Source organism: Mustela nivalis (assembly GCF_964662115.1).
Source record: "Mustela nivalis genome assembly, chromosome: 8".
Lineage (NCBI taxonomy): Eukaryota > Metazoa > Chordata > Mammalia > Carnivora > Mustelidae > Mustela > Mustela nivalis.
Genome location: NC_139027.1, coordinates 122,303,527 through 122,327,017, shown reverse-complemented (window position 1 = coordinate 122,327,017; position 23,491 = coordinate 122,303,527). Strand labels below are relative to the sequence as shown.

At 46.9% G+C, this 23,491-nt stretch overlaps 1 protein-coding gene across 2 annotated transcripts; it reads right to left on the bottom strand.

Annotated features, from left to right (window-relative positions):
* Nucleotides 1–5,213: 5,213 nt before the first annotated feature.
* On the bottom strand, nucleotides 5,214–22,478 carry AAR2 (AAR2 splicing factor). Of its 2 annotated transcripts, none has more exons than XM_082746273.1 (4): nucleotides 22,380–22,478; nucleotides 18,676–19,483; nucleotides 15,190–15,419; nucleotides 5,214–6,540 (listed from the first exon to the last, which is right to left on the bottom strand). In XM_082746273.1, the coding sequence occupies exons 2-4, from the start codon at nucleotides 19,430–19,432 to the stop codon at nucleotides 6,373–6,375; spliced, it is 1,155 nt and encodes a 384-aa protein (XP_082602399.1). In that variant the 5' UTR covers nucleotides 19,433–19,483; nucleotides 22,380–22,478; the 3' UTR covers nucleotides 5,214–6,372. The 2 variants fall into 2 exon arrangements, with proteins under 2 accessions (XP_082602399.1, XP_082602398.1); XM_082746272.1 differs by having other exon boundaries at nucleotides 22,062–22,397.
* Between the last annotated feature and the right edge of the window lie 1,013 nt (nucleotides 22,479–23,491).

Here is a 23,491-nt window from a genome sequence, read left to right as displayed (position 1 = left end):
CCCGCTGTGAACACCAGAAGGGGTCAGGAAGGCTCCCGAGAAAGTGCTTGGTGGCTGAGCAAAGGACAAGGGTGGAGGTGGGAGGCGGGGTGTTAGGACTTCAAATCTGGAGAGAAAAATCTAGAGTAGATGTGAGACATGGAAAGTAGGAGTGGGGATGGAATAAGTGGGGCTGAGGAAACCTGATTTTGACTGTGGCAAAATACAAAATAAAGAAAAGCGTAACACATTAAAAAAGCATAAACAAAAAACCAAAAGCATAACATAAAAAGAACAAAATACAGGCTAATATCTATTTCATCTTGCTAGAGGAGTGGACTTTTAAGCATTAAAGCAGTGGGAAAAATCAAATCAAAAAGAACACATTGGACCTATTTGGCATGTAGAAAAGTAAAGCACAGAGTTCAAAATAACATTAAAAGGCAAATTGGGGAAAATATTTCTAAAATTAAGGTATATTGTGATAAGAAAAATCCATATTTTTTAAAAGATTTTTTATTTATTGGACAGAGATGACAAGTAGGCAGAGAGGTAGGCAGAGAGAGAGGAGGAAGCAGACTCCCTGCTGAGCAGAGAACCCGATGCGGGGCTCGATCCCAGGACCCCGGGATCATGATTTGAGCCACAGGCAGAAGCTTTAACCCAATGAGCCACCCAGATGCCCCAACAAATGCACATTTTAAAAAAAAGATCAGACAGAAAATGAGCAGAGGTCATAAACAATTTCCAAAACGGACACGAAGAGTGGCATAGCCTTCATTCAAAATGAGCCACGAAGACCGCCACCTCCCCCCCCCCCCCCCCCCACCAAACTCCCACTTCCCACTTCCCATCCTCTACCTTTGGGCTGTGAGACTCCAAGCAGAACAGGTTATTGATCCACAGAGGGGCTAGCAGAGGCGAAGACCTGCCTATCAGATGACTGGGCGTGAAATCTGCCCCTTGGAGCCCCCACATCTAGCAGTGTCTTTCTCTAAAGCAAATACCGTTTGCAAACTCAACAGCGACTCTGGTAGGACAGAATGTCTGGGGCCTCCACTCATACGCACTCCAGGCTAAGCAGCTACCCCCCCTCCCCCACCACCCCCAGTGGTCTGCAAGGGGCAGAAGCAGCCTCATCCTGGACTGGATGCCGCTTCCCTTCCTCCCACACCCAGGATCCACCTCCCCCCAGCCTGTGGTCCAGCTGTGTGTAGGCCAGATACTGGACACAAAGGGTCTGGATGGCCACACAAGGAAGCTGTCACGAACCAAGGGGCCGGTGGGGCTGCTTCCATAAGTAGTCAGACTGGCAGCCTTGGATGCCCAGGTCATTACCCCAGATTACATAACTGTCCTTATGAAGGCGCGCGTGCCCTCCTGCAGGAGGCTGGAATTCCAGCTCTGGGACACGCTGGCCTGTGCCTCACCTCTCTGAGCCTTGCTTTCCTTGTCCGAACCATGAAGAATAAGGCCTTCCTTGAAGAGCTGGCACTCCGCCCGAATCAGGTAAGGACGACATAGTGCCAGGCAGCCTGGAGGAGGGCCCTGCTACATGCTAGGTCCTCCGAATCGTCAGACGTCCACACAGCCGCGGTGGTGGAAGTGGGGGCAGGAATGGTCCTTGAACAGGTTAGATGAGGACCAACGGGGGCTTCACTTGCCCTCAGCTCTCTGTGAGCCGTAAGACTACCACGGGACAGCAACTTACAGACCCCCAGTGGGACGGGAGAGCGGGGACTTGTGTGGGGATGGGGACCCAATGAGCTGGTATTCTGCCTACATACTGAGCCTTTGGAGAAGTGAGGGGTTATCGGGTAGCAGAGCCCTTGGAAGGCCTCCAGTGCATCCTTCACCTGAGTCATGAATGCAGCCCAGCATGCACACCTGACTCGGACAGCAGTCAGAGCCTTCTGTCACCTGGATTAGTGCTCTAGCTTCCTTCCCTGTCTCCCTGCTTCTGCCCATCCCCCTGTAGTCTGTGTCCAGCGGAGCAGCTTGTGATCCTGTTAAAACAAAAGTCAGACCATGTCATTCTCTGCCTAAAACCCTCTAATGGGTTCCCATCTCACTGAGTGAAATGCAATGTTCTTACAACAGCCCCTAAGCCCTAGACAGTTTGACCTCTTGCAGCTGCCCAGATTTCCCCTCTGACCACTCCCTCCTTTGATCACTGCACCCTCACCATACAGACCCCCGCTGTTCCTGGAACACACCAGGCATGCTCTTGCCCCAGGGCCTTTGCATTCCCTGTTCATTCTGCCTGGAACCCTCTTCCCCCAGATGCCCACATGACTCTTTGCTCAGCTTCAAAATCTGTACTCAAATGTCACCCCATTTAAATCGCGATATGTCCTCTTACCCTGCCAGGACTTTCAATGTTCCTTATCCTGCTCTAGTTTTTTCCAGAGCATTTCTTACAACTAACAATCTCTGTAACCTACTTCTTATGCCTGTTGTCTTCCCCTCCCCCCGAATGAGCGTAAGCTCACCACCGGGGCAGCACTCAGAAAGTACTGTTTGCATGAAGAAGGAACAGAGCCTACCGCTGCCTCCCTGTAACTTCTCCCGTGGGTCCCAACTCCACGCTCTCAAGGGCGCAGAGACCTCCTCCTTCAAGACAGCTCTCCCAGCCTCTCTGCTCTTGGATGAGGGCTCCACATTTTTCTCCAGCTGCTTCTCATTTGCCAGCTCCCTCTCCCCAAAATGTAACCCATCTGTCAGCATCCCTTTAGAAGTGTGAAGTCCAGACTTGGACCAGGGAACAATGTCTGGAGGTGACACAGGAAAAATGGAGAAATCTGGGAAGGGAAGAAGATAGACAAGGATCCAAGGAAGGCAGACCTGTGGAATTTCTTTCGTACAGCCCATCTGATATTGGACTGAGAAGCTCCTACTTCTACCTTCCTCCCACCAAACATTTTGACTGACAGCCCCCAGGATCCCTGTTTTCCAGAGAAACCTAGTGAGTTGATGCCCGTGAGCACTAGATTGAGGACACAGGACAGAAGGCCTGGCAGGTTGGGAACACACCCCTCCCCCCCAGTAGGGAACAGCTGACACTACTCTTGGCTCCCATTCCCTCTCCCCACCTCTTGGCCAGGAGGCCAGTCCAGGGCAGGAGCCCAGGTTTGGGGGAGAATGCACCAGCAAGGAGACCTTGGATACTCTGGAGGTAGAATGTTCTAGTGAAAACAAAGCCTGCCTGGGCCAGATGTATGGAACTCTGAGGCAAAGAAGTGCCCTGGTCAGCAGGGGACTGAAGAGAAGAGCGGATCCACACTGCTTCCGGTGTGGTGACCCCCAGCTCAGGTGACTGTCCCCACTCTGTTCTGTTTTGGATGTGGAGGATGTGACCATGGGGCGGAGACTTGGTGACAGCTTCGCCCAGGCATTCACTCAGCGTCTCCAGCCCCTATTTCAGCAAGGGATGGCATTTTGGTCAAGCCAGAGTCTGATTAGTTGGAGAAACCAACATGTCATGGCACCCTGGGCATATTAAATCATATTTACAAGGGGATGATGTGGGGAAAGTAATTATCGATGGTGAGAGGCAGTCCGCGGCGGGATCTCCGCTGCTCAAGTGGTGAGAAATTAGAGGGATGGGCTCAGATCAGCGAGGGCTGCCGTGGGGACAGTGGGAGTGGTTGGAGACTTGCTACCTCTGCTGATTCTGTTAATAGGATAAAGCAGCCTTGCAAATAAGAGCCAGACCTCAGGAGGCCTGCATTTGAGGGGATTTGGAAATCAGGCCAGGTCCTGCCAATATCTTCACTTTTAGATGTGTTAGAACTGGAAGGAGCTTACAGATCAGCAAGGCCACTGGCTCTCCGTTTGCAAGGTTTCTGTCTTCCAGAAATACTGCAAGTATTAAGTAATAATTAATTTGTTTTCACATTTTTTATTCAAAGACACATAGAGGGCTGCCAGCTGGGACACACAAAAGATGGAGTCGATGTCACTCCGGCCCCGAACGAGAGACCTATTGGTTTTTTGTCAGCTCAGTCACGTTATCCTATGCAAATGTAGTTTCTCTTTTGAAAACATTTAAAATAACACAACAGTCCACTTCTAAATACCTGAGGGAGCCTGGAGAATCTACATCAGAAACCCCAAATCCAAGCAAACTCTCTTCCAGAGAACGGAAGGGGCTCGTCCAAAGTCGCACAGCTGGCTGGCACCAGGACCAAAGCTCCATCTGGGAAGTGGGGAGAGAAGGCTGTCAGGGGCCCTGGACACCAAGGGGCTTGGGTTTGACTCTTGTCCTCAGTCCCTCCTAGCTGTGGGGTCCCGACAGAATGAATGAAGTTCTCTGAGCCCATTTTCTTATTCGTAAAATGGGGAAATTAGTAGCACTTACCCCCTATTTTTGTGAGGAGTCAGTAACAGAACACAGCACTTGGGGGTAGCAGGTCTGTGGAGACAGAAGACCAACAGCTTGCTGAACAGAGTCATGTGATCCCTACTTCCATGGGTTGCCCTGACAATGTTAATGGGAGACAAATTCTGTCCCAGTGGAGCTCTAGGTACTAACCTGCAATGCTGTCACTTCGGGGTAGTTTTTCAAAACTAAGTGTGCCGTAGGACCCAGGCCATATCCAGATTCACTGCCTCGGAATCCCTGCAGGGTGGGACTTGGGAATATGCACTTAAAAAAATTATTAGTGAGATATAATTCACATAGCATAAAATTCCCCATGTTAAGTGAGTACTTTCTGTGGTTTTAGTATATTCGTAAGGTTGTACAATCATCACCACTAAGTCCAGAACCTTTCCATCACCTCAGTTCCATCACTGTAACCGGTAGCAGTCAACCCCATTCCCCACTCTCCCAGTCCCTGGCAACCAGTAACTGCCCGCCCTGTGGATCTGTCTGTCCCCGGCATGACGTTTTCAAGGGTTCATCCACGTTATAGCATGGACCAGGAATTTCTTCCTTTGGAATGTGCACTTCTAACAAGCTCCCCAGATAGCTGTGATGAGTGGCCTTCAGGAGGAAGAGAATAATTTCTGGTTATTATAAAGCTACAGGGCCTCAATCCTTCCTTCAGGTATGCCTGTCTCGGCGGCCCCACTGGTTAACAGCAGGCAATGCTGGCTGCTTGCCTCCTCCAGAGACTGAAGATGTCGGGCAGGGTCTGCAGGTGCTCAGCAGGGAGAAGTGTGTCTATGGACAGTGGCCTGGCAGCCGAGAAGTGGACAAATTAACTGCAAGAGAGACTCACACAAGGGGATTTAGTCTCAACTCAAAGACTTTAATGTACATTATGCTCTTGACAAAACATCTCCAAGGAAACAAGTGAAACCAAAAGTCTTAACCAGCATGGATTCGCATTCAGAAACCTGGTGTGAGCTGCACCTTGGGAAAGCAGGGACTCTTGTTGGAGTACAGCGGTTTGAGGTCAGGGTGGCAGGACCTGCGTGTGACGGGCACAGCCTCAGGACTCCGAGGGAATGCAAGCATCATTACTCCTGTGGCTGGCAGCTCCACAGCAGGACTGGGAAGACCTAGGTTGGCCAGGTCCTCCACAGAGCCCTGAATAAAGGCACAAAAAGAAGCCTCTCCAGAGCAAGAAACTCCCTCTTTGTTGTTCAATCTCCAGGTCACCAGAAAGAGTCATGGTGGCTCTGGTGAGGCGCGGAGCCATATGGAAGGGATGCCAAGTCCCACCTTTGGGTCTGAGGCCTCAAAATGGGACAGATGAGAAGGATGTGGCTTCAGCAAAGCCCCTGAGGTCACGAGCCACAACAGTCTTGGAAAACTACCCACTGGGACCTCTGGACAGAAGGAAGAAACTTGGAGAAAGCAAAAACTGACCATTTGTCAGACTCAATCCAACTGTCTTCTGGGTCCCCTCTCCCCACTCTGGAGCTCCTGGTGGTCCCATGTCCATGTCTTCTGTGATGCGTTCCCATTCAACAAGGACAGGCAGAAATTCTAGCTCATCTCCCTCTCCCCCTGTTTAACTTTTAAATCACCAACTGATCGCTCAAACCCTGTGTGGTCCAGAGTTTCTTGTTTTCTAACCGTTCTGTGGAATAAACAATCAGTTTCCTTAGGCTATTGGCTCACATTCTTCTCCTTTGGAAGAAGTAGGGTGCTGCTGAGGCAGGTCTCTCCGGAGAGCTTCTTTAAGAGCCCATCTGGAATCTGGTCAGGTTAGCCTCGTGGCCAGGCTGACGGGAACCCATGAAGGTGGCTTCGGATGCATACTGCCCCTTGGGCACCGAAGAAACTGATTTATTAGTGGAAGAGGGAATTCTGGCTCCATCTCTACAGAATCTGGTGGGGCCACTACCTACCCCCTCAGGTCCCAGAAGGAAGGGGTGAGTGGAGAGGCCAACACTGCAGCTGTAGGGGAAGAGGCCTCCCCTTGCTGACAGCATTCCCAGTTAGCCCGTCTCTACACCCTCAGGAAGCTCCACCACCACCGGGGCGCAGTCCTCTGGCTCTGCCTCAAAGTCCCACCGAAACTTCTTGGTCAGGTGAGCTTGGAACTTTTCCGCTTTCTGCCTCAGGGTGGCATCCACGGCAACACTGCAGGCGGAGGAGAAGAAAACCTACAGAGAACAGAGGATAAGTCACCCTGAGAACATGGAGAGGGCCGAGAAAGCTGTGGAAATTTCCTCGTGGTGTTCAGCCCTCTGGGGCGGGTGGATCAGCTGCTGCTGGCACTGGCCCAGGACACCTGCAGTGCTCCCCCCAAACCAAGGAAGAAGGTCCAAACCCAGCTGAGAGGCTGGGGCAGGACTTGAATGGAAAATCACTATCTTGGGCAGAGATGCCCCATTAAGAGTAAGGCCAGTGGGGCCATCACCCTGGCCCAGTCCCCTGAGGAGCTCTCCTGAACACCTGGGCAATAACTACACCAGCAGGTGCCAAGAAAGGCCTGGAGGGTTTATAAGCCCCTGCATCCCATAAAGTCCCAGGCTCTAGGCCAAGGAGGCTGAAATGCTGCTCTAATCTTCATGGGTCACAGGCTGCCAGTCAGAGGTTTCTATTCCCCTTGGAAGTTATCTTTGACGTTCTTCTTATAAAATTGTGCTAACAGGAGCACCTGGGTGGCTCAGCCGGTTAAACATCCAATTGTCGGTTTTAGCTCAGGTCATGACCTCAGAGTCGTGAGATGGAGCCTCATCAGGCTTCATGCTGGGCAAGTCTGCTTAGGATTCTCTCTCTCCCCACCCCCCAACCTGTACAAGTGCTCGCTCACTCGCTCTCTCTCAAAAAAAAAGTTGTTGTAACATGTACATAATACAAAACTACCACTTAAACCATCTTTTTACATTGTCATCTTAAAAATTAAATACACATAATATTTACCATTTTAACCATTTTTAAGTGTACAATTCAGCGGCATTAAGTACATTCACAACCATCACCATGATCCATCTTTAGAATTTATCTTTCCCAACTGATACTAGCCACACACACTAATTTCCCATTCCCCCTCTCCCCAGCCCCTGGAAGCCACCCTTCAGCAATGTACAAGGGTTCTATTTCTCCACATCACTGGCAAGCTCTGTTTTTTGTTATTTATTATTATTATTTTTCAGTAAGAGCCATCCTGACAGGTGTGAAGTGGTATTGCACTGTGTTTTTTTGTTTTTTTTTTTTTTAAAGATTTTATTTATTTATCAGAGAGAGAGGGGGGAGAGAGCAAGCACAGGCAGAGGCAGAGGGAGAAGCAGGCTCCCTGCCGAGCAAGGAGCCCGATATGGGACTCGATCCCAGGACGCCGGGATCATGACCTGAGCCGAAGGCAGCCGCTTAACCAACTGAGCCACTCAGGCGTCCCTGCACTGTGGTTTTGATCTGCGTTTCCCTGATGATTAGTGATGCTGAACATCTTTTCATGTAGATGTACTGGCCATTTCCGTGTCTTTTTTGGAGAAATGTCTATTTAAGCCCTTTGCCCATTTTTAGTCAGGTTTCTATTGTTGTCGAGGTATTGCAGTTCTTTATACATTCTGGGTATTAATCCCTTGTTTTGATGTTCTTTTTGATTCAGTTTCATCTGATATAAATGTTGAGCAGGGGGCAGAGCAGTAATTTTCTCTGCATCTGACACTCCATTCTGGATTTTCCTGGATCCCAATCACTTCTAAGAATAACAGCAAACTCCTTACTCCTCATACTATTTTGCTGTTTTCAAATTCAAAGACGTTTCACAGTATCCCAACAGATCCTCACAATGCTCTGGGAATACCTATTTTAGGGAAATGGAGGCTAAGAGAAGTTAAATGACTGGATGAAAACTGACAGGAAAAGAAGGGGCAGTTTTCCCCAAACCACCCCACAGATACAGGAGCGTGAGGGTGGGGGAAGCCCTTTGTTCCCCATCGGTTTCCCACTGTAGCCGGCCTGCAGGTCACCGTGGAAGGATCTGGGCTCTGGTGGCCTTGACCTGACAAAGTTAACAGGTGTACTCTACAGCTGTTTCTCTACTGCCTGTTAGCAGGAGTAAAGCTCATTTCAGTGGTCTTTGTTTGGAGTCATTCTGTTGGAGTGGTAGCAGGGATAGAAGTGATTGGGGGCAGTGGGTGTGCAGAAGCAGAAGTGGGGGGGGTTACAGAATTTGGTTTCATTAACTTGGGAATCGACTAAATACAGAAGCGGGCAGCAAAGCCACAATAAAACAGCAGATCAATAACTAATTAGAGGGGCTGTGTGAGCTTGGCGGTGAGAGGGCAGCAGGGAAGCCGGCTGCCTGTCTGCAGGCAGCTAATGGAGCTTGCCCTGGAGAGCTGACTGCAGAGCCCGGCTGAGCTCTGGGGAAGGGCCCCGCATGGGGAGCAGAGAAGCCTTGTTTCAAACAGCATTAGTTCCAGAGGCCCTGCATACCCCTGGGTCTGTCCCGAGGTCCTGGGGAGCCTGCTGGCTGAAGCTGCAAAAGCCTCTTCCTCTCTTCCCCTCCCTCCACAGTAAACTGGACCCTCTCTACACAGCCCCGTCTCTCCAGCCACGTCGAGCAGCTGCCAAACACACTCTGCAGCCTCTTCTGTGCCTCTACACACCCGTGCCTTTTCCTCAGCTTACAACACCTTCCACGCCTGCTTTCACCTTCTTCACCTACTAATTCCTACTAGTGACTCAGGTTCAGCCGAGACATCACCTCCTTCAGCAGGTCTTCCCAGACCGAGGATGGAACAGGTGCTCCCTTATACTCCTCCAGCGTCCAGGGTTACCAGGAACACAGCTTCCATCTCAGTTAGGTAACAGCCCATTTACTCTCGAGCTCTCCCAAGAGATAAGGAGCGACTCCAAGCAGTGACTCCGGGTCCTACTGCACGCTCACTCCCAACACGGCGTCTGACACAGAGGACCCATGAGGTGTGTAGTGAGCAAAAGAATGAAGAAGACCACAACCACAGACTCCATGAACATCCATTTTTGGTTCACTTTTGCACAAGTCCTTGGCACCAAATAATTGCTCAATAATTATGTGATGGTGCTGGACCAAATAAAGGACTTGTCCTGGGGAGGAGGTGGCCCCTGAATGTCACCAGCTCACAAGCCACTTCCTTGTGAGAGGTCTCTTACAAAAGCCGAGGCCGAAAGGAACTGCTCCAGCCTCTGTTTCCCTAGCCTGGGCCTGAACCCTCCTATGGCATTTCTCACACCGTGCTCACAATATCTGTGCTCCTTAAGAGTAGAGAATGAGTCCTTTTTATCAACGTGTCCCACACAGCACATCGCCCAGGGCCTGGCACAGAGTTAGGGCCCACAGGAGGCTCACTAAACAGCTAAGAATGAGATGCAGGGACTGCCCTGCATTTGGCAATGGCCAGCAGTGACAGGTCTGAACAGGCTGGGCTCAGACTCATCACTCATCCTTCCCACCCATCTCTCAAACAATGTCTGGGAGTAAAATCAACCAGAGGCAGGTATAACAGAAACCTTCTGTCTGAAAAATAAGGCTTCTAATTTAAAAAGTGCTTTGTCCTTTTCAAAGAACTTATCAATTTAATCTTTACTACAAGCCTGGGTACTATAAACCTGGGAGGTAAGAGGACAGGAAATTACTATTCCCACTGTACAGATGAGAATGGTGATAAATGCAGAGTAAATGACAGATGTTAAGCGAGATCCAGCCCCAGCAGGGAAATCTCAGTCCCTCATCCCTACTGAGACCTTTATGTCTCGACATAGACTTAAAACATTCCTCATATTTTCAGCATTGCCCCGCGGGAAGGCAGGGGACTTGGAGACCAGGTGCTTCTGGAACTGTCCTCTCTGCAGGCCTCCAGGACTCAGGGTATAGCCCAGGCTGACTTTTTTTAAAAAGCAACTTAATTGAGGTCTAATTTACATACAACTAGATTCACCCATTTTTAAGTGTTTGATTTGTTTTGACAAATGTGTACACAAATGCAACCACTCTATGATATAATCAAGACAGATGCTTTTTTCTTTTGGTATTCAGTTTTATGAGTCTGAAGCTCACATACCATCACAGTCAGGATACTGAACAGTCTCATTACTCTGAAAAATTCCCTTGTGCTGCTTGTTACTGGTCAAACCCTCCCCTTACCTAAGCCCCTGGCATCCAGTGATCTATTCTTGTCCTGATAGTTTATAATTTGGTATTTTAAAAACCCATAACTCAGAAAAGGAGATGTCTAGACATTACCTAGTTTTCAAGCAATAATTTTCTTTGATTCTCTTGTTTTTAGATTAACTTTATGGCTTCTTCAGAAAACGTGGTAGTGATCTAATTATTTTACTTGTTAAAGTGAAATCAAGTAAACACTTCTTAACATCACTGAGAAATGAATCATCTTAATATCAGAAGATCAATCCTGGATATTTTAAAAATACTTTTGAAAGAGGACAACAACATTTCACAAACAACTGCATTTCTCTGAAACTAAAAGCACACCCTTTGGGTATTTTTCTTTAAATACAGAAAAAGCTATTAATATTGTTATCATTAAGTCTGTATATTCTAAAACTGTAAATTACTTTAGCCAGAAATGTGAAAGCCTTCTTTTAAACCCAAGTTAAATAAATTGAGTTCAGTCAGGTCACCTTGAGAAATCCAAAATATCAAGGTAGGTAGCTGAGTCACTATCTTATCCTATTTTTTTTTGGACAGACAAAAAAGATGAAATTTCCTAATTTTTTCAATTCCCAAATGATTTTTCAACTTAGAATGAAACTAGCCAGAGGTAGAACATTCTATTTCCACTTGCAGAAGAAGAAAGTAGTGTTAAATAAAACTATCATTTCACAATGGTTTCTAGGGGAGTAAAAAGCAACAGGAATCATGTCTTCTAAGGTCAGTTTAAGAATTTGGGATATTTCTTTGGGAGTAATAAATGGGAACCCACCCCACATTTTAGAATCAAAATTCGGCCTTGCCATCCACTAGCTCTGGTGATCTTGGGCAAAATCATGTGACCTCTATGATCCTGTTTCCTCACTGCAAAGTGAGATTATATACTTAGCTCTGAGCACTGTGGTGAGGGCTAAATGAGATAATGCACACAGTAAGTGTGCAAAAGTGACAGCTGATGGCAAAAGGTGTGCGAGTAGGTAGGTGATATTGATCATGCCAGGAGTTTTGGTAAAAACACTATAGATATCACTGTCAGAGCAAGTGTATTCATCAGGAGTTGAGACGGACACTGGATTTAGAATATTGGCAAGAAATAAAGCTGGAAAGCACAGATGGCCTATTGTGACTTAAAGTATTTTTAAAAAAACAGGTTACCTGACTATATGCCTCAATGCTATGCAATCAGCAGTGAGAATCCTTATTTTCTACATAACTCATTTTCCAACATGCTATTAAATTCAGATTATCCTTTCATTGGTTTTAAACAAACTATGGTGACTCAAGTTGCTTTTAATAAAAGAAAAAACTGTATCTATTTTTGTAAAACAAATGATTTTTATTCAAGCTAAATCCATGGGATTTATAAGAACCAGTGGCATCTATTCAAAAGGGCCTCTAATGGCAGAGGCCATTACGTGGCTAATTTTATAACAGCTAACGTGGCAGCCTTTTAGTGCTTACACACACAAACACCAGTCCCTCTCCATGGGTAGTAGCCATTTAAGCTCCTAAGTAAGAAAGCCAGTTCTACTTACTTGACTACCTGGGGGCAGAGCAGGAAGCTGGCTGAAGAAGGCTTTTGTGGGCTGATTCATTCACTCACACACACCCTGAGTGACTGCCTCTGTGTGGGGGTCTGGATTCTCACTGCCAAGATGGTACCAACGTTAACTCTCCATTAAAAAAAAAAAAAAGCTCTTGTAATATCCTTTTCTACGCTGTGCCTATTGAAATCTGTCATCCTTCCAGTACACGGTTAAACGCCTCCCTTCACAGTCACTCCTGATCCCCTCTTCTCCTCCTCAAATTGCAGCCTCGTCTGAATTAACCAATTCCTTTTCAGTGCTTCTAATGCCCCTTGATCAGTCTGCATCGTTTATACCTGTCACATCAAGGGCATCTATTTACGTTACCACAGGAATTATGTACTCTAGCCATCTAAAAACACCCAATAACACAAAGTGAGAGAAGTGCTAGGCTTCGACCAGGTGTTGAAAATCACCATATGAATAACAAACCAGGCTTTGGGCAAAAGTTCATGGCTTAGTGGGGAAGTCAGGCAGGCAAAGTACACATTTCAGCAGGCACAGTCTGTGTAATATCATAGCGACAAGTCCAAAGTAGGCTAATAATATGGAAAGAAGAGGGTTTGGGAACGGCTTCAGAGAGAGGGATGCCTTGGGGGCATCTTGTAGGATGAACAAATTCACACCAGGCAGAGTGAAAATCATGTTCAGTTAAGAAGGCATGAAACAGAAAAAGTTTTCAGTTGTGCCAAATGAAAAAGTTCTAGATCTGCTGTGCTTATAGTTACCAATACTGTACTGTACACTTAAAAATGTGTTACGAAGGGGCGCCTGGGTGGCTCAGCAGGTTAAAGCCTCTGCCTTTGGCTCGGATCATGATCCCAGGGTCCTGGGATCGAGCCCCGCATCAGGGTCTCTGCTCCGCGGACAGTCTGCTTCCTCCTCTCTCTCTGCCTGCCTTTCTGCCTACTTGTGATTTCTGTCTGTCAAATAAATAAATAAAATCTTTAAAAAAAAAAAAAAAGTGTTAAGAAGTTAGATCTCATGTGTTTTTTACCAGGATAAAAAAAGGGGTGGGGTTGCCTGGTTGGCCCAGTCAGTTAAGCATCTAACTCTTGGTTTTGGCTCAGGTCGTGGTCTCGGGCTGGTGGAAATGAGCCCTGCACAGCTCTGCTGTCTGAAGTGACTTGGTCAATTCATTTGTTTACTTTCCTACCAAAATATAAGCTGCAAGTCAGGGACTCTGTCTTGTTTACAGCTCTATTTCCAGTCCTGCAACAGGGCCTTGAATATAGCAGATACTCAGCAAATACCTGCTAAATCAATGAAAAAATCTCTTTTGAAGGCAGGAACCTTAATATACGGACCCCTCAACACTTTCAGGAAAATGCTGTATATAAAGATAGGATGCTCAAAAATACGTGTTGACATTATTTTTTTTAAGGAGCAATGTCCTAGATTTTTCCAAATAATGACATCAAATTTTCGTGATTTAAAGTCTAGACAGAATTCTTCCAACCGTCAGCTCTGTACACCCAACCTAGGCATCAACCAATCCAGCTGGGCCCTCACTGCTTCATATATCATTGCTGGCAACACAATGCAATCAGAGGCAATCAGAGCTCAGCTGTTGGTCAGCTCTGCTGACAATGGTCAGGACAGCCAATGACACAGTGTGGCCCTCCTATGTTTTGTGTGACAGCATTAACGCATGTCATTCCCATGAGTCCTTGCCAGAGGCAAGTCAGCAAGCTGATGCCCCCTCACACCCCTCATCAGTAACCAGCTCATGTAACCCAGGAACTTGCTGGGGGAGGACAGTGGTATTTCCCCTTCACAGGAAAGGTAAAGGGACTTAATTTCTCTGTTATGTCAAGAACCAATAAAAGAGCAGTTGTATAATTCTTTTTAAGTGGAACACACCAGGCTCAAGCCATCAGCTTGACCAACTTTCCTCATGGTCTGCATAAGGCCCCCAAGTGCCAGGGTTTTAAGTCAGCTGCCTGCTTACAGGGATTCTTCCAACAGTATGTTGTTTGTAGAAAAGCGTTCCATACCTCTGAGATATAAGCCCCTCATGATGTCTCCACTGATGCCAATCAAGAATCCTTACAGGGGGAACACATTATATTCAGTACATAGGAGCATAATCACAAAACTCAGGTCTGGGTTCAAATCCTGACTCCGCCACTTACCAGCTGTGTGACTTTACATAAATGACTTAACCTTTCCGAGTCTCAATGTTCTCCTCTGTAAATAGGAAATAATCCTCCCTGCCTTGAAGGGTTCCAGAGAGATTAAATAAGGGAACCCTAGTAGCATGATAAACATGATGCTTGCTACCCAATAGGAATTTCCGGAATGTCTGTTCCTTCTCTCACCCTGGGTGGGAGTGACAGGTTAAGGAACAGCCAGCTTCTTAGGACTGGGCCTCATAGTGGTCTCACACATGGGGAGAAAAAAGCAGCTCCCAGAACAGAACGTATGGAAACTGACAGCTTGCAGCTTCTGCCTCTTCCACACTTGAGAAAGTTACAAAATGTGAGTGACAGAGGCTGTCCCAAGAACTTAAAAGATGCTAATCTATTTGCAAAGGGAGGAAATAGCACAGGATGAAGATTGTAAGTTGTTTGAAGCGTCTTCCCTAATTACCACTCATAATGAAAATTTAACTGCCAAGTTAAAAGCAAATTTCACTTTTTCTGTCAGAGAATCTCTGCAGAAACTGGCACGTTTTGTTTGAACAGGAAATCAAAGTTACTTTAATGCTTAAATGAGATCTAAGGAGCTGCAGATGTTTCCCTGGAAATAACAAGCTTCAAAACTCTGTCCTACTGGGTTATACCAACTTACGGCTACAGGGAGAAAGAAAAAGTGTTTTGAGCTGAGTAACTCACAGAGGTAGAGGTTAGTCGAATGCCAAGTACCCCACTGCGTGGCATTCTCAGAGCAAGGCAGGGAGACGGTGGTACAGAGAGAGGGTCTCTGGCATCACGGAACTTACAACTGAAGAGAAGAGAGAGCCAGGGAACGGCAACAAAAAAGTAACCCTCCCAAAGGGGCTTTCACACTTTCTCACCTTAGTTCTGACCCACATGGGTGTCAGCCAGAAGATGGCTCACCTGTAAGGTGCTGGTGAGGAAGTTGTTCTGGGAGACGATGTCCACGAAGAAGTCGGCCGGGATCTCGCCGAGCTGGTGGTAGAGGATGGAGATGAGGTTGATGTAGAGGGTGTGGTGCCTCACCATGGCTTCTTCGGAGCGACACAGGAGATTCAGGAGCCGCTTCCAGTGCTCAAATGCCTCATACACATTCCCCAGGAGGAAGCATACAAAGGCAAACTGGAGTTCACCTGGGAGGCACAGAGAGGAGAATGGTCCTGAGAGAGTGGAGTGCCCGATCTGCTGACCCCAGCAGTGGTGGCCTCCTGCACAGCTCTCCTGCAAGGGGGGGCAGGGGGAACGGTTTGCCCTGAGCACACACTCAGTTCAAGTTTGCTCAACTGCTCTAAATTCAGGCCACGAAAAAACCAAACCATGGTTTTATAGAATCAGACTGTAAGAGATCTACCAGTATTTGCCTGGCACTTAGAAACTTTATAAAACGTGTCCATGGCTATTATGCCAGGCAGATCCTAAACTGGACTGCTGATTGGTATTAGGAGAGTTTGTTGAAGATAAAGCTGCGCAAGCCTCCCCCACAGAGATCCTGGCTGAGGGGAGATGGACAGAGCCTCAGTGTCTGTAGCTCTAAAAAGCTTCCTGGGTGATTCTGATGTAGACGGTCTGCTCCAGGGCCAGGGAATGCTGCACTACACCATGTAATCCCCAGCCCAACTCCACAAGGTGTTTGGGTTGGTGATACCTGTCTCATTTTACAGATAAAGTCAAGGGACTTACCCAAGGTCACACACTGAATGCTCGGCAATGAGAATAATGGAAGATAAAACAGAATTCCTACTGGGTGAGAACAGTTCCAGAGCTTCCCAGAAGAGGAAAATTTGTGAGTACTTCTTCGAGGCTTAGCCCTCAAGCCCAGATCACTTGCATTTGTTTAACCACAGTGCTCTGTGATTTAATCTCTATGAACAGCTTGGTGGCTAATAGCATGAACTCTGGAACCAAACTACCTAAGTTCAAATCTGGACCCCACCCTTCACAGATGTGTGACCTTGGGCGAGTTACTCAATCTGTTTATACCTCAATTTCCTTATTTGAGGACTGTGGGGGAAGATTAAATAAATCAATATAGTTCATATAAAGCATTTAAAATAAGGAGGAGAGCTCAGGAAATATTAATTATTATTCCCACGTTTCCACCAGATGCCTGTCTGAAACAGAGACCCCACAATCCAGAAGCCACTGTCCTTGGGCAAGCAACTGGGTCTCTGGTTGCCAAGATATACTGCTGTTGATTAGAGACATCCTCTCTGACTTCAAATTTAATGAGGGGCTCTTACACGTGGGCCATGAAAAGAACAGATACACTCAACACCACGTACCTCTTTAAATGCAGGCTGTTTGATCTCTGTCACCTCCAGAGACATGAAAAACTAGTTCTCTATTCCTAGGCTTGTGGAACTAAGTTTGTCTAGCTGCCTGGTCCAGATATATTGGATGTTTGACTGACATTTTCAAAATATTGTCAAATTTGGGGCGCCTGGATGGCTTCGTGGGTTAAGCCTCTGCCTCCGGCTCAGGTCATGATCTCAGGGTCCCGGGATCAAGCCCCACATCTGGCTCTCTGCTTAGCAGGGAGCCTGCTTCACCCCCTCTCTCTCTGCCTGCCTCTCTGCCTACTTGTGATCTCTGTCAAATACATAAATAAACTCTTAAAAAAAAAAGATATTGTCAAATTTTCTTTCTATGATAGAGATTAATGATTTGCTTCTACATTTGGCTTTACCTGGTTAGTTTATGAAAATAGGAACTTATTCTCTGAAATTAGGGCATTTACTTAAACTCATGCATTTCTGGCCTAGTCTGAAATTAAGTTAGGAGATCAGAAGTAATTTCAAAGAGCTGTCAGGAAGATAAAAAGTTATCCCTGCAACAGACCTTTCACAAGATTACTTTGAAGAACTAAAATGTTTAGGAGGTAGAAAAAAGGACTTTCGTTCATTTTTAAGCCAGAATTTCCTAAGTGTTACTTATTAAATGATAATACTGTGTAATGCATTAAGATGCACCCATTAAAATGTGCCCTTTTATCAGAGAGCCAATGATATTAATGGCCCTATATTCAAATTTCTCACTGATCTTCCAACAGAAAAATATGCAAATACCTGGACAATTTGTAAAAGAAAAAATGTAAATAGTTGTTAAAGATGTGATGAATGTCTGCTGTCACTAGAATCAAAGAAATATAAATTGAAACGATATCATTCTCCAACCATCTCCGACCATCATTCTCCAACCATCACCAAAGAGGCCTTTGCTAAATCGCCATTTCAGAGATGATGGGCAACAGCCACACCCCAGTTTGCAACACGCAGGCTCTGATCCAACAATTTCAACCCTAAATGTACGTATAAGTACACACAAGGATGTTCATTAGACGACATGATAGGGAAAATAGGGACAACTTAAAGGCCCACCAACAGAGGGCTGGTTCATTCACGATGGCACATAAGTAGCCACTATAGAGAAGGGGCTGTTTCAGCAACACAGAAACATGTTTATGTTAAAGCAGATTACAAAATAGTATACTGCAATCTTGTTTTTGTAAAAAAATCATTTATAGGGGCACCTGGGTGGCTCAGTTGGTTAAGCGACTGCCTTTGGCTCAGGTCATGATCCTGGAGTCCCAGGATTGGGTCCCACATCGGGCTCCCTGCTCATTGGGTAGTCTGCTTCTCCCTTTCACCCTCTCCCTTCCCATGCTCTCTCTCTCAAGTAAATAAATCTTTAAAAAAAATTATAAAAAAATCATTTATACACACAAACACATATAATTGAGGGAAAAAAGAGACACAGGAAATACACAGAGAACAGACTGCAATGAAATGCTGCACAGGGATACATAACACATGAAACAGACAAAAAGGAAATATACCCAAGGGTACAAAATTTGGTTATTTCTAGGTGGTGGGAGTTGGGAATGCATTTTTGTTTTGCTTCTATGATGACCATATAGTACTTTTGCAATAAGGGAGAAAAATAATAATAAAAGCAAAAATAATTTAAAAAAAAAATCATGATCCTGGTCTAAGCCAGTGGAGAGACCAACACTGAGAGAATCAGGAGCAAACTGAGGAGGCAGATGGGAGACGGGGAACCAGGAGCCCTGGGCTCTGGTCTCAATTGGACCACATAGTTGGCCAAATCCTTTCCCTCTGTGAACCTCAATCTGTAAAATGAGGGGCTGGGCCACATAAGTGGTTCCCAAACACAGAACTGGCAGCATCAGGTTCACCTATGGTGTTTGTTTATTATATAGACAGACAGATAGTGCTGGGGCCCCACTCTAGCTCTCTGACTCAGTCCCAGGGGGAATGGGCAATGCTTCCTTGCCAAGTTTAGGAGCCGCTGGACTAGAAAACCGGAGATGTACCCCCTACTATACACCCATCTCCTGGCCCACTCCCAAAGAATCCTGTTCCTCCTCACCAAGCACATCCTGAGGGCTTCCAGGGAACTGCTTGCTGAGTACCGTCTCCAGGGCATAGCTCAGGTCCATGCTGTGCCTGGTTATCTCTGCTGGCGTGGCACCTGCTGGGAACATCTGTGTGGGCAACTCTGAGAAGCGGATCTCTGTCCCAGCTCTGGGCTTCATCTCTGGCAGCCGGGCCAGGCCCTCCTGGTAGCTTTTGCACTCAGTGCCACAGCGAGGTAGATTCTGTTCCACGCGGTCCTTGGTGTGCTTCATGGACAGCACAGGAAGCACCTCTGAGAAAGCACAGATCTGTCGGCTCTCGGGTTGCAGCTTCTCCATTGTGGCCTCGCTGATAAAATTGGTGAGTGAGATCCACTTCTTAAGTGTGCTGTATGGGTAAGGGCCCAGGAATTGGTCCAGCTCCTGGAGGTTGGCCCTCATGGCCTCCACCTCAGCCTCTGGGGCTGGAGATAGGTCTACCTCTTCTCGGATCGCATTCCAGCGCAGGACCATCAGCCCCCGCTGCTGCAGGCTAAGGAAGAAGCCCATACGAGGCCCCACTTCCCTGGGATTGGCCTTGTCCACAGAGCTATAGTGGAGGAAATGGATGCCTGGTGGGATCATCTTCACGCCCCGGAACTTGGGCCCCACCTCCCAGGAGTTGTAGTCAATGCCAAACTCTGTCCCCTTGGGCATATTCAAGATGACCACAGTGGCCCCTTCAAAGAACAGGCGCTTGGCAAGCTCAGGATCCATTTGCATGGCAGCCATGGCGCCAGTGCTAAGTGACCAAAAAGAGAACCTCTCTTGTCTTCCAAACAACTGAAAAAGAAAGAAATCAGAATTAACTGGAACTTGAGGAAAGATGCTTCATTTGCTGAGGGTTCTGCATGTGCCAGATTGAATCAGACCCTGACATAATTATCTCCCTTAATCCTCGCCACAACCGTGGATCAATTTTACTGAAGAGGAAAAGAGGACTCAGGGTGAAGAGGATTTTGTGTTTTGGTTTATTGAGAAAGAACACGCACTGCATAGCTGGAAAGACACTGAGGATAAACGATGTGCTCCAGGTCATACAAGGTCACACAAATTAGAACCTGGGTACCCTGTCCTCCAGGCCAGTGTTCTTCTCACTGCCCACTCAAGATCTGCTCTCAGGATCTCTCTCCCACAACAAGATGAAGGTGGGGAAAGCCTGGGTGGTCTATTAGAAACTATGACTGTGCCTAAACTGCCTCATACTGTAACTCTGCCTAAACCCTATCACTGAAGAGTCCCAAGGAGCTAAGAAGGATGATTAAATCCAGCATATACCCAGTTTCCCATAAGCCTTAAGGAAGGCCCAGACATGGACAGAAGGTGGAAAGTGGGTGCTCTGCGTCTGAAGTGGGTGTTCATTCACAAAATGTTTGGAAGTGGAAAGCTTTTCAACCACAAACCTCCTCTTCATCTTCTACGCATAAAAAACCCCTAAAGTCCAGGGAGTGAAGCAACTTCCCAAAGGGCCCACAGTCAGTGGCAACTCTGGACACCTTGCCCAGAAGAGATTCAGGTGGGATGGCTAGCCTAGGATCAGTATTTAGAAGAGAAAGAGCAAGAACACTTATTTTACCCACCTCTGAACTATCCACGGGGACATACTGACATAACGTGTAGGCAGGCAGACACTGCCTGGGTGGTATTTATAGGAATGGTTCCAACATGAACTAATTTAATAAAAACAATTATCTAACCTTCTAGTCCCAAGACGCTTACCTATTCAATTTAACAAATAATCACTGAGGAGCGCCTGGGTGGCTCAGTGGGTTAAAGCCTCTGCCTTCAGCTCAGGTCATGATCCCAGGATCCTGGGATCAAGCCTCGAATCGGGCTCTCTGCTCTGCAGGGAGCCTGCTTCCTCCTCTCTCTCTGCCTGCCTCTCTGCCTGCTTGTGATCTGTCGAATAAATAAATAAAATCTTAAAAAAACAAAACAAAACAAATAATCACTGAGCGCCCACACTGGGCCAGATCTTTGCCTGAAACAATGATCTATGAAACATCCACAGGGTAGGACAGTCACTACTGACTCTAGGGACTTCCAACCCAGCCAGATGCACAAACAAGACCCCCAAATTTCACAAACAGAAGAACCAGCTGCCTGTTTAATTCTTCTTACTCTTTTCTATGTTAAGCAAACAGAACAAAATAAAGCAGTGAGAAAAGGAAGGCCGACCTGTTTCCAAAAATGGTAGAGGCAATGTTTTATCATCTTAACCCCAAACCACAGTAAATGACTTTTAATCTAAATTGGCATTTTTTTTTCAAACTGCAAGTCAAAACTCATTAATGGGTTAAGAAATCAATTTAGAGAGTCTCAACCAGCATTAAATTTTTTTTTAATGGAAACAATAAAATTTAAAAAAGAAAAAGAGTGCATCATGAGTAATAAAGATAATAACTGCCTTCTGAAGTTTTATGTGTCTGTATGGATTCTTGGTCACGAGGTAAAATGTATTTGTGATTGTAGGTCACAGTCAAAAAAGCCTGAAAACCGCTGCTCTAAATAATTTGCATCATCATCTTATTCCCAGCCCTGAATTCAGAAGGTACTTAATAAGTACTTGCTAAATGAGGAGCTACTACATTTAGAATAATTGTTCATCAATTAGCCATTTTCCCTTGTGGTACCCGCGCTCCTTCCTCCTTGATAATGACATTCTTTTATTCTAATTACACCAGTGGTAATTCTCTTCCCTGTATCTTCAGCAGCTGGCACATGGCCTGGCACAGAGAATATGCCCTGGAATGCACAAAGTCCCATCCGTCCATCTGCTTCTCGCCGTCACCTCCTTACTCCAAGTTAGCCGTTCTCCATCCAACAGCCAGAGTGAACTTTTCAAGGGCCCAACCTAAGCATGTCACCAGCTCACACTTAATTCCATGTGAGTGGCTTTTCTTATGGCTCCTGGAAAACCAGAATTTTTACCATAACCTACAAGACCTACAAGGCCTGGGCTGCCTGGCCCCTCCCAACTCCTTCCATTGGTTTCATACCATGCACCCTGCAGAGTTTTCTGTTCCCGCCACACTGGCTGGAGAAAACTATTCCCTCTCCTCTTCCTCAAATCATTTTTTCTGATCTCAGCTCAATATTCACTTCCTCACTAAAGCTTGCTTGACCTGGGGTTAGGTCAGGTATCCCGTGAGACACTCCCCGGCACCCTGGACCTTTCCATTTCACTGATCAGGCTGCAGTTCTGCGTTTATGTTTAGCAGAGGGCTGTCAGCTCCGTGAGACTTGAGTCTTTTTGTTCCTCCAGCACAAACCAGCCCCTCGACAGGCATCTATTTAATAAAAACATGATATCCATTTTGTAGATGAGAAACAAACGGTCGGTTCGGGCCAATTACCTTACCCGAAATTAGAGTCGAACAGAACCGTAATAGGCGCGGCCAGGGTCCCCGGCCCCCAAGGTCCCAAGTTCGGGAAACAGCTAAGTTACCCCGGGTGCCCCAGGAAGTACTGGCGACGGGGGCTCTGGGGACGGCTTCTCAGGGAGAAAGGCCTGCAGAGCCACCAGGGTCCCAGCACCCGCCCACAGAGGGAGACGCGCGCGTCCTGCCGAGGCGCCCCACTTCAGGGCACTCTGCGATCCAGAACCGGGAACAGGGTGGCTGGGCCACACGGACAACAAAAGCAGAAAAGTTCAAACAGGCCAGGAGGCCGCACTCACCAGCTTCGGATTCTCCCCACTGCCGAGCACCGCAGGAACGCACCGGAAGTTCTCGCGGTTTGGCTCGGGACGGGAGCGACGGGGAAAGCGGTCCGGCAGAGCTCCTGGTCTGGGGAGGAATGGTCCGCGCCTGCAGGTTCCGCCCCATTAAATGTTGCCTTTTGCTACTTTAGGTTACACGTCTCCTGACCATGGATAACAACCTTCACCAAACTATGTATATCCTGCTCCAGAAACACACCCGCCAGCCCTAGTCCTTTGGTTATAATCAGTCATGGTCGGGAAGCTGGGGTCATGATCATGGCTGTCTAGTAGCCACATCAGATGCTCAGTAATGGTCCCTGTCAGCCAGTTTCTACCTGAGTATCACCACTGGCCCATGATCATTCAGTCGCTGTCCAACCACACTCAGTCCTAAAGGAGATTGTCAGAAACCCAGCCCGCAGGGCGGAAAAGCGGTAAAGTCGTCCCAGCAGCAATAGCCACTACATGGGTCCCTCTGGCCATAATCACCAGTGTCCTCAGGTGGTGCAGGCTAAAAACATGCCTGAAGGGAGGGAATTTCGTGTCTGGTTCTCTTTTGTTTCCCAGGAACCTAGCCTGAAGCCAGACACCAGGGTTCAGCTGGGTGTGTATATCTATCACAAGTTTAATTAATGACTGTATTAATAAATGATTTCTGTTTGAGGGCTTTGCTCTGTGCTGGGCGGCTGTATCAGTCAAGGTTCAACCAAAGAAACAGAATCAATAGGAGATGTATATTAAGAGATTTTTTTACGAAGAATTGGCTTGTATGATTGTGGGGACTGGCTAGGTAAGTCCAATAGCCACAGGGCAGGCCATTCATATATGATTTCTAAGCCTTAATGTAACCCTAGTAAGTAGTTATTAGTATTCCCAGCTGACAAAAGAGAAAACCAAGGTTCAGAGAGGTTACACAGCTGGAAATTGGCAGAGCTAGGATGCAAACCACGGTCTGACGGATTGTTCCTGTCCCCGTGCCGCTGCTTCTTAGCTTGTCAGTCACACTTCCTCAGTGACAGCTGGACACACCAATCTTTCTCAGTCAAACCTCATCTCTTAGTGGGTTGCAGACTATCCTGGGCCCTGCA

Excerpts from the sequence above, each read along its gene's own strand:
- AAR2 (XM_082746273.1), bottom strand. The coding sequence starts at position 19,432 with ATGGCTGCCATGCAAATGGATCCTGAGCTTGCCAAGCGCCTGTTCTTT. Across the intron at positions 15,420-18,675 it reads AAGCCCTCAGGATGTGCTTG|GTGAACTCCAGTTTGCCTTT; the intron begins GTGAGGAGGAAC and ends TGTGCCTCCCAG. Across the intron at positions 6,541-15,189 it reads TCCTCACCAGCACCTTACAG|GTTTTCTTCTCCTCCGCCTG; the intron begins GTGAGCCATCTT and ends TGTTCTCTGTAG.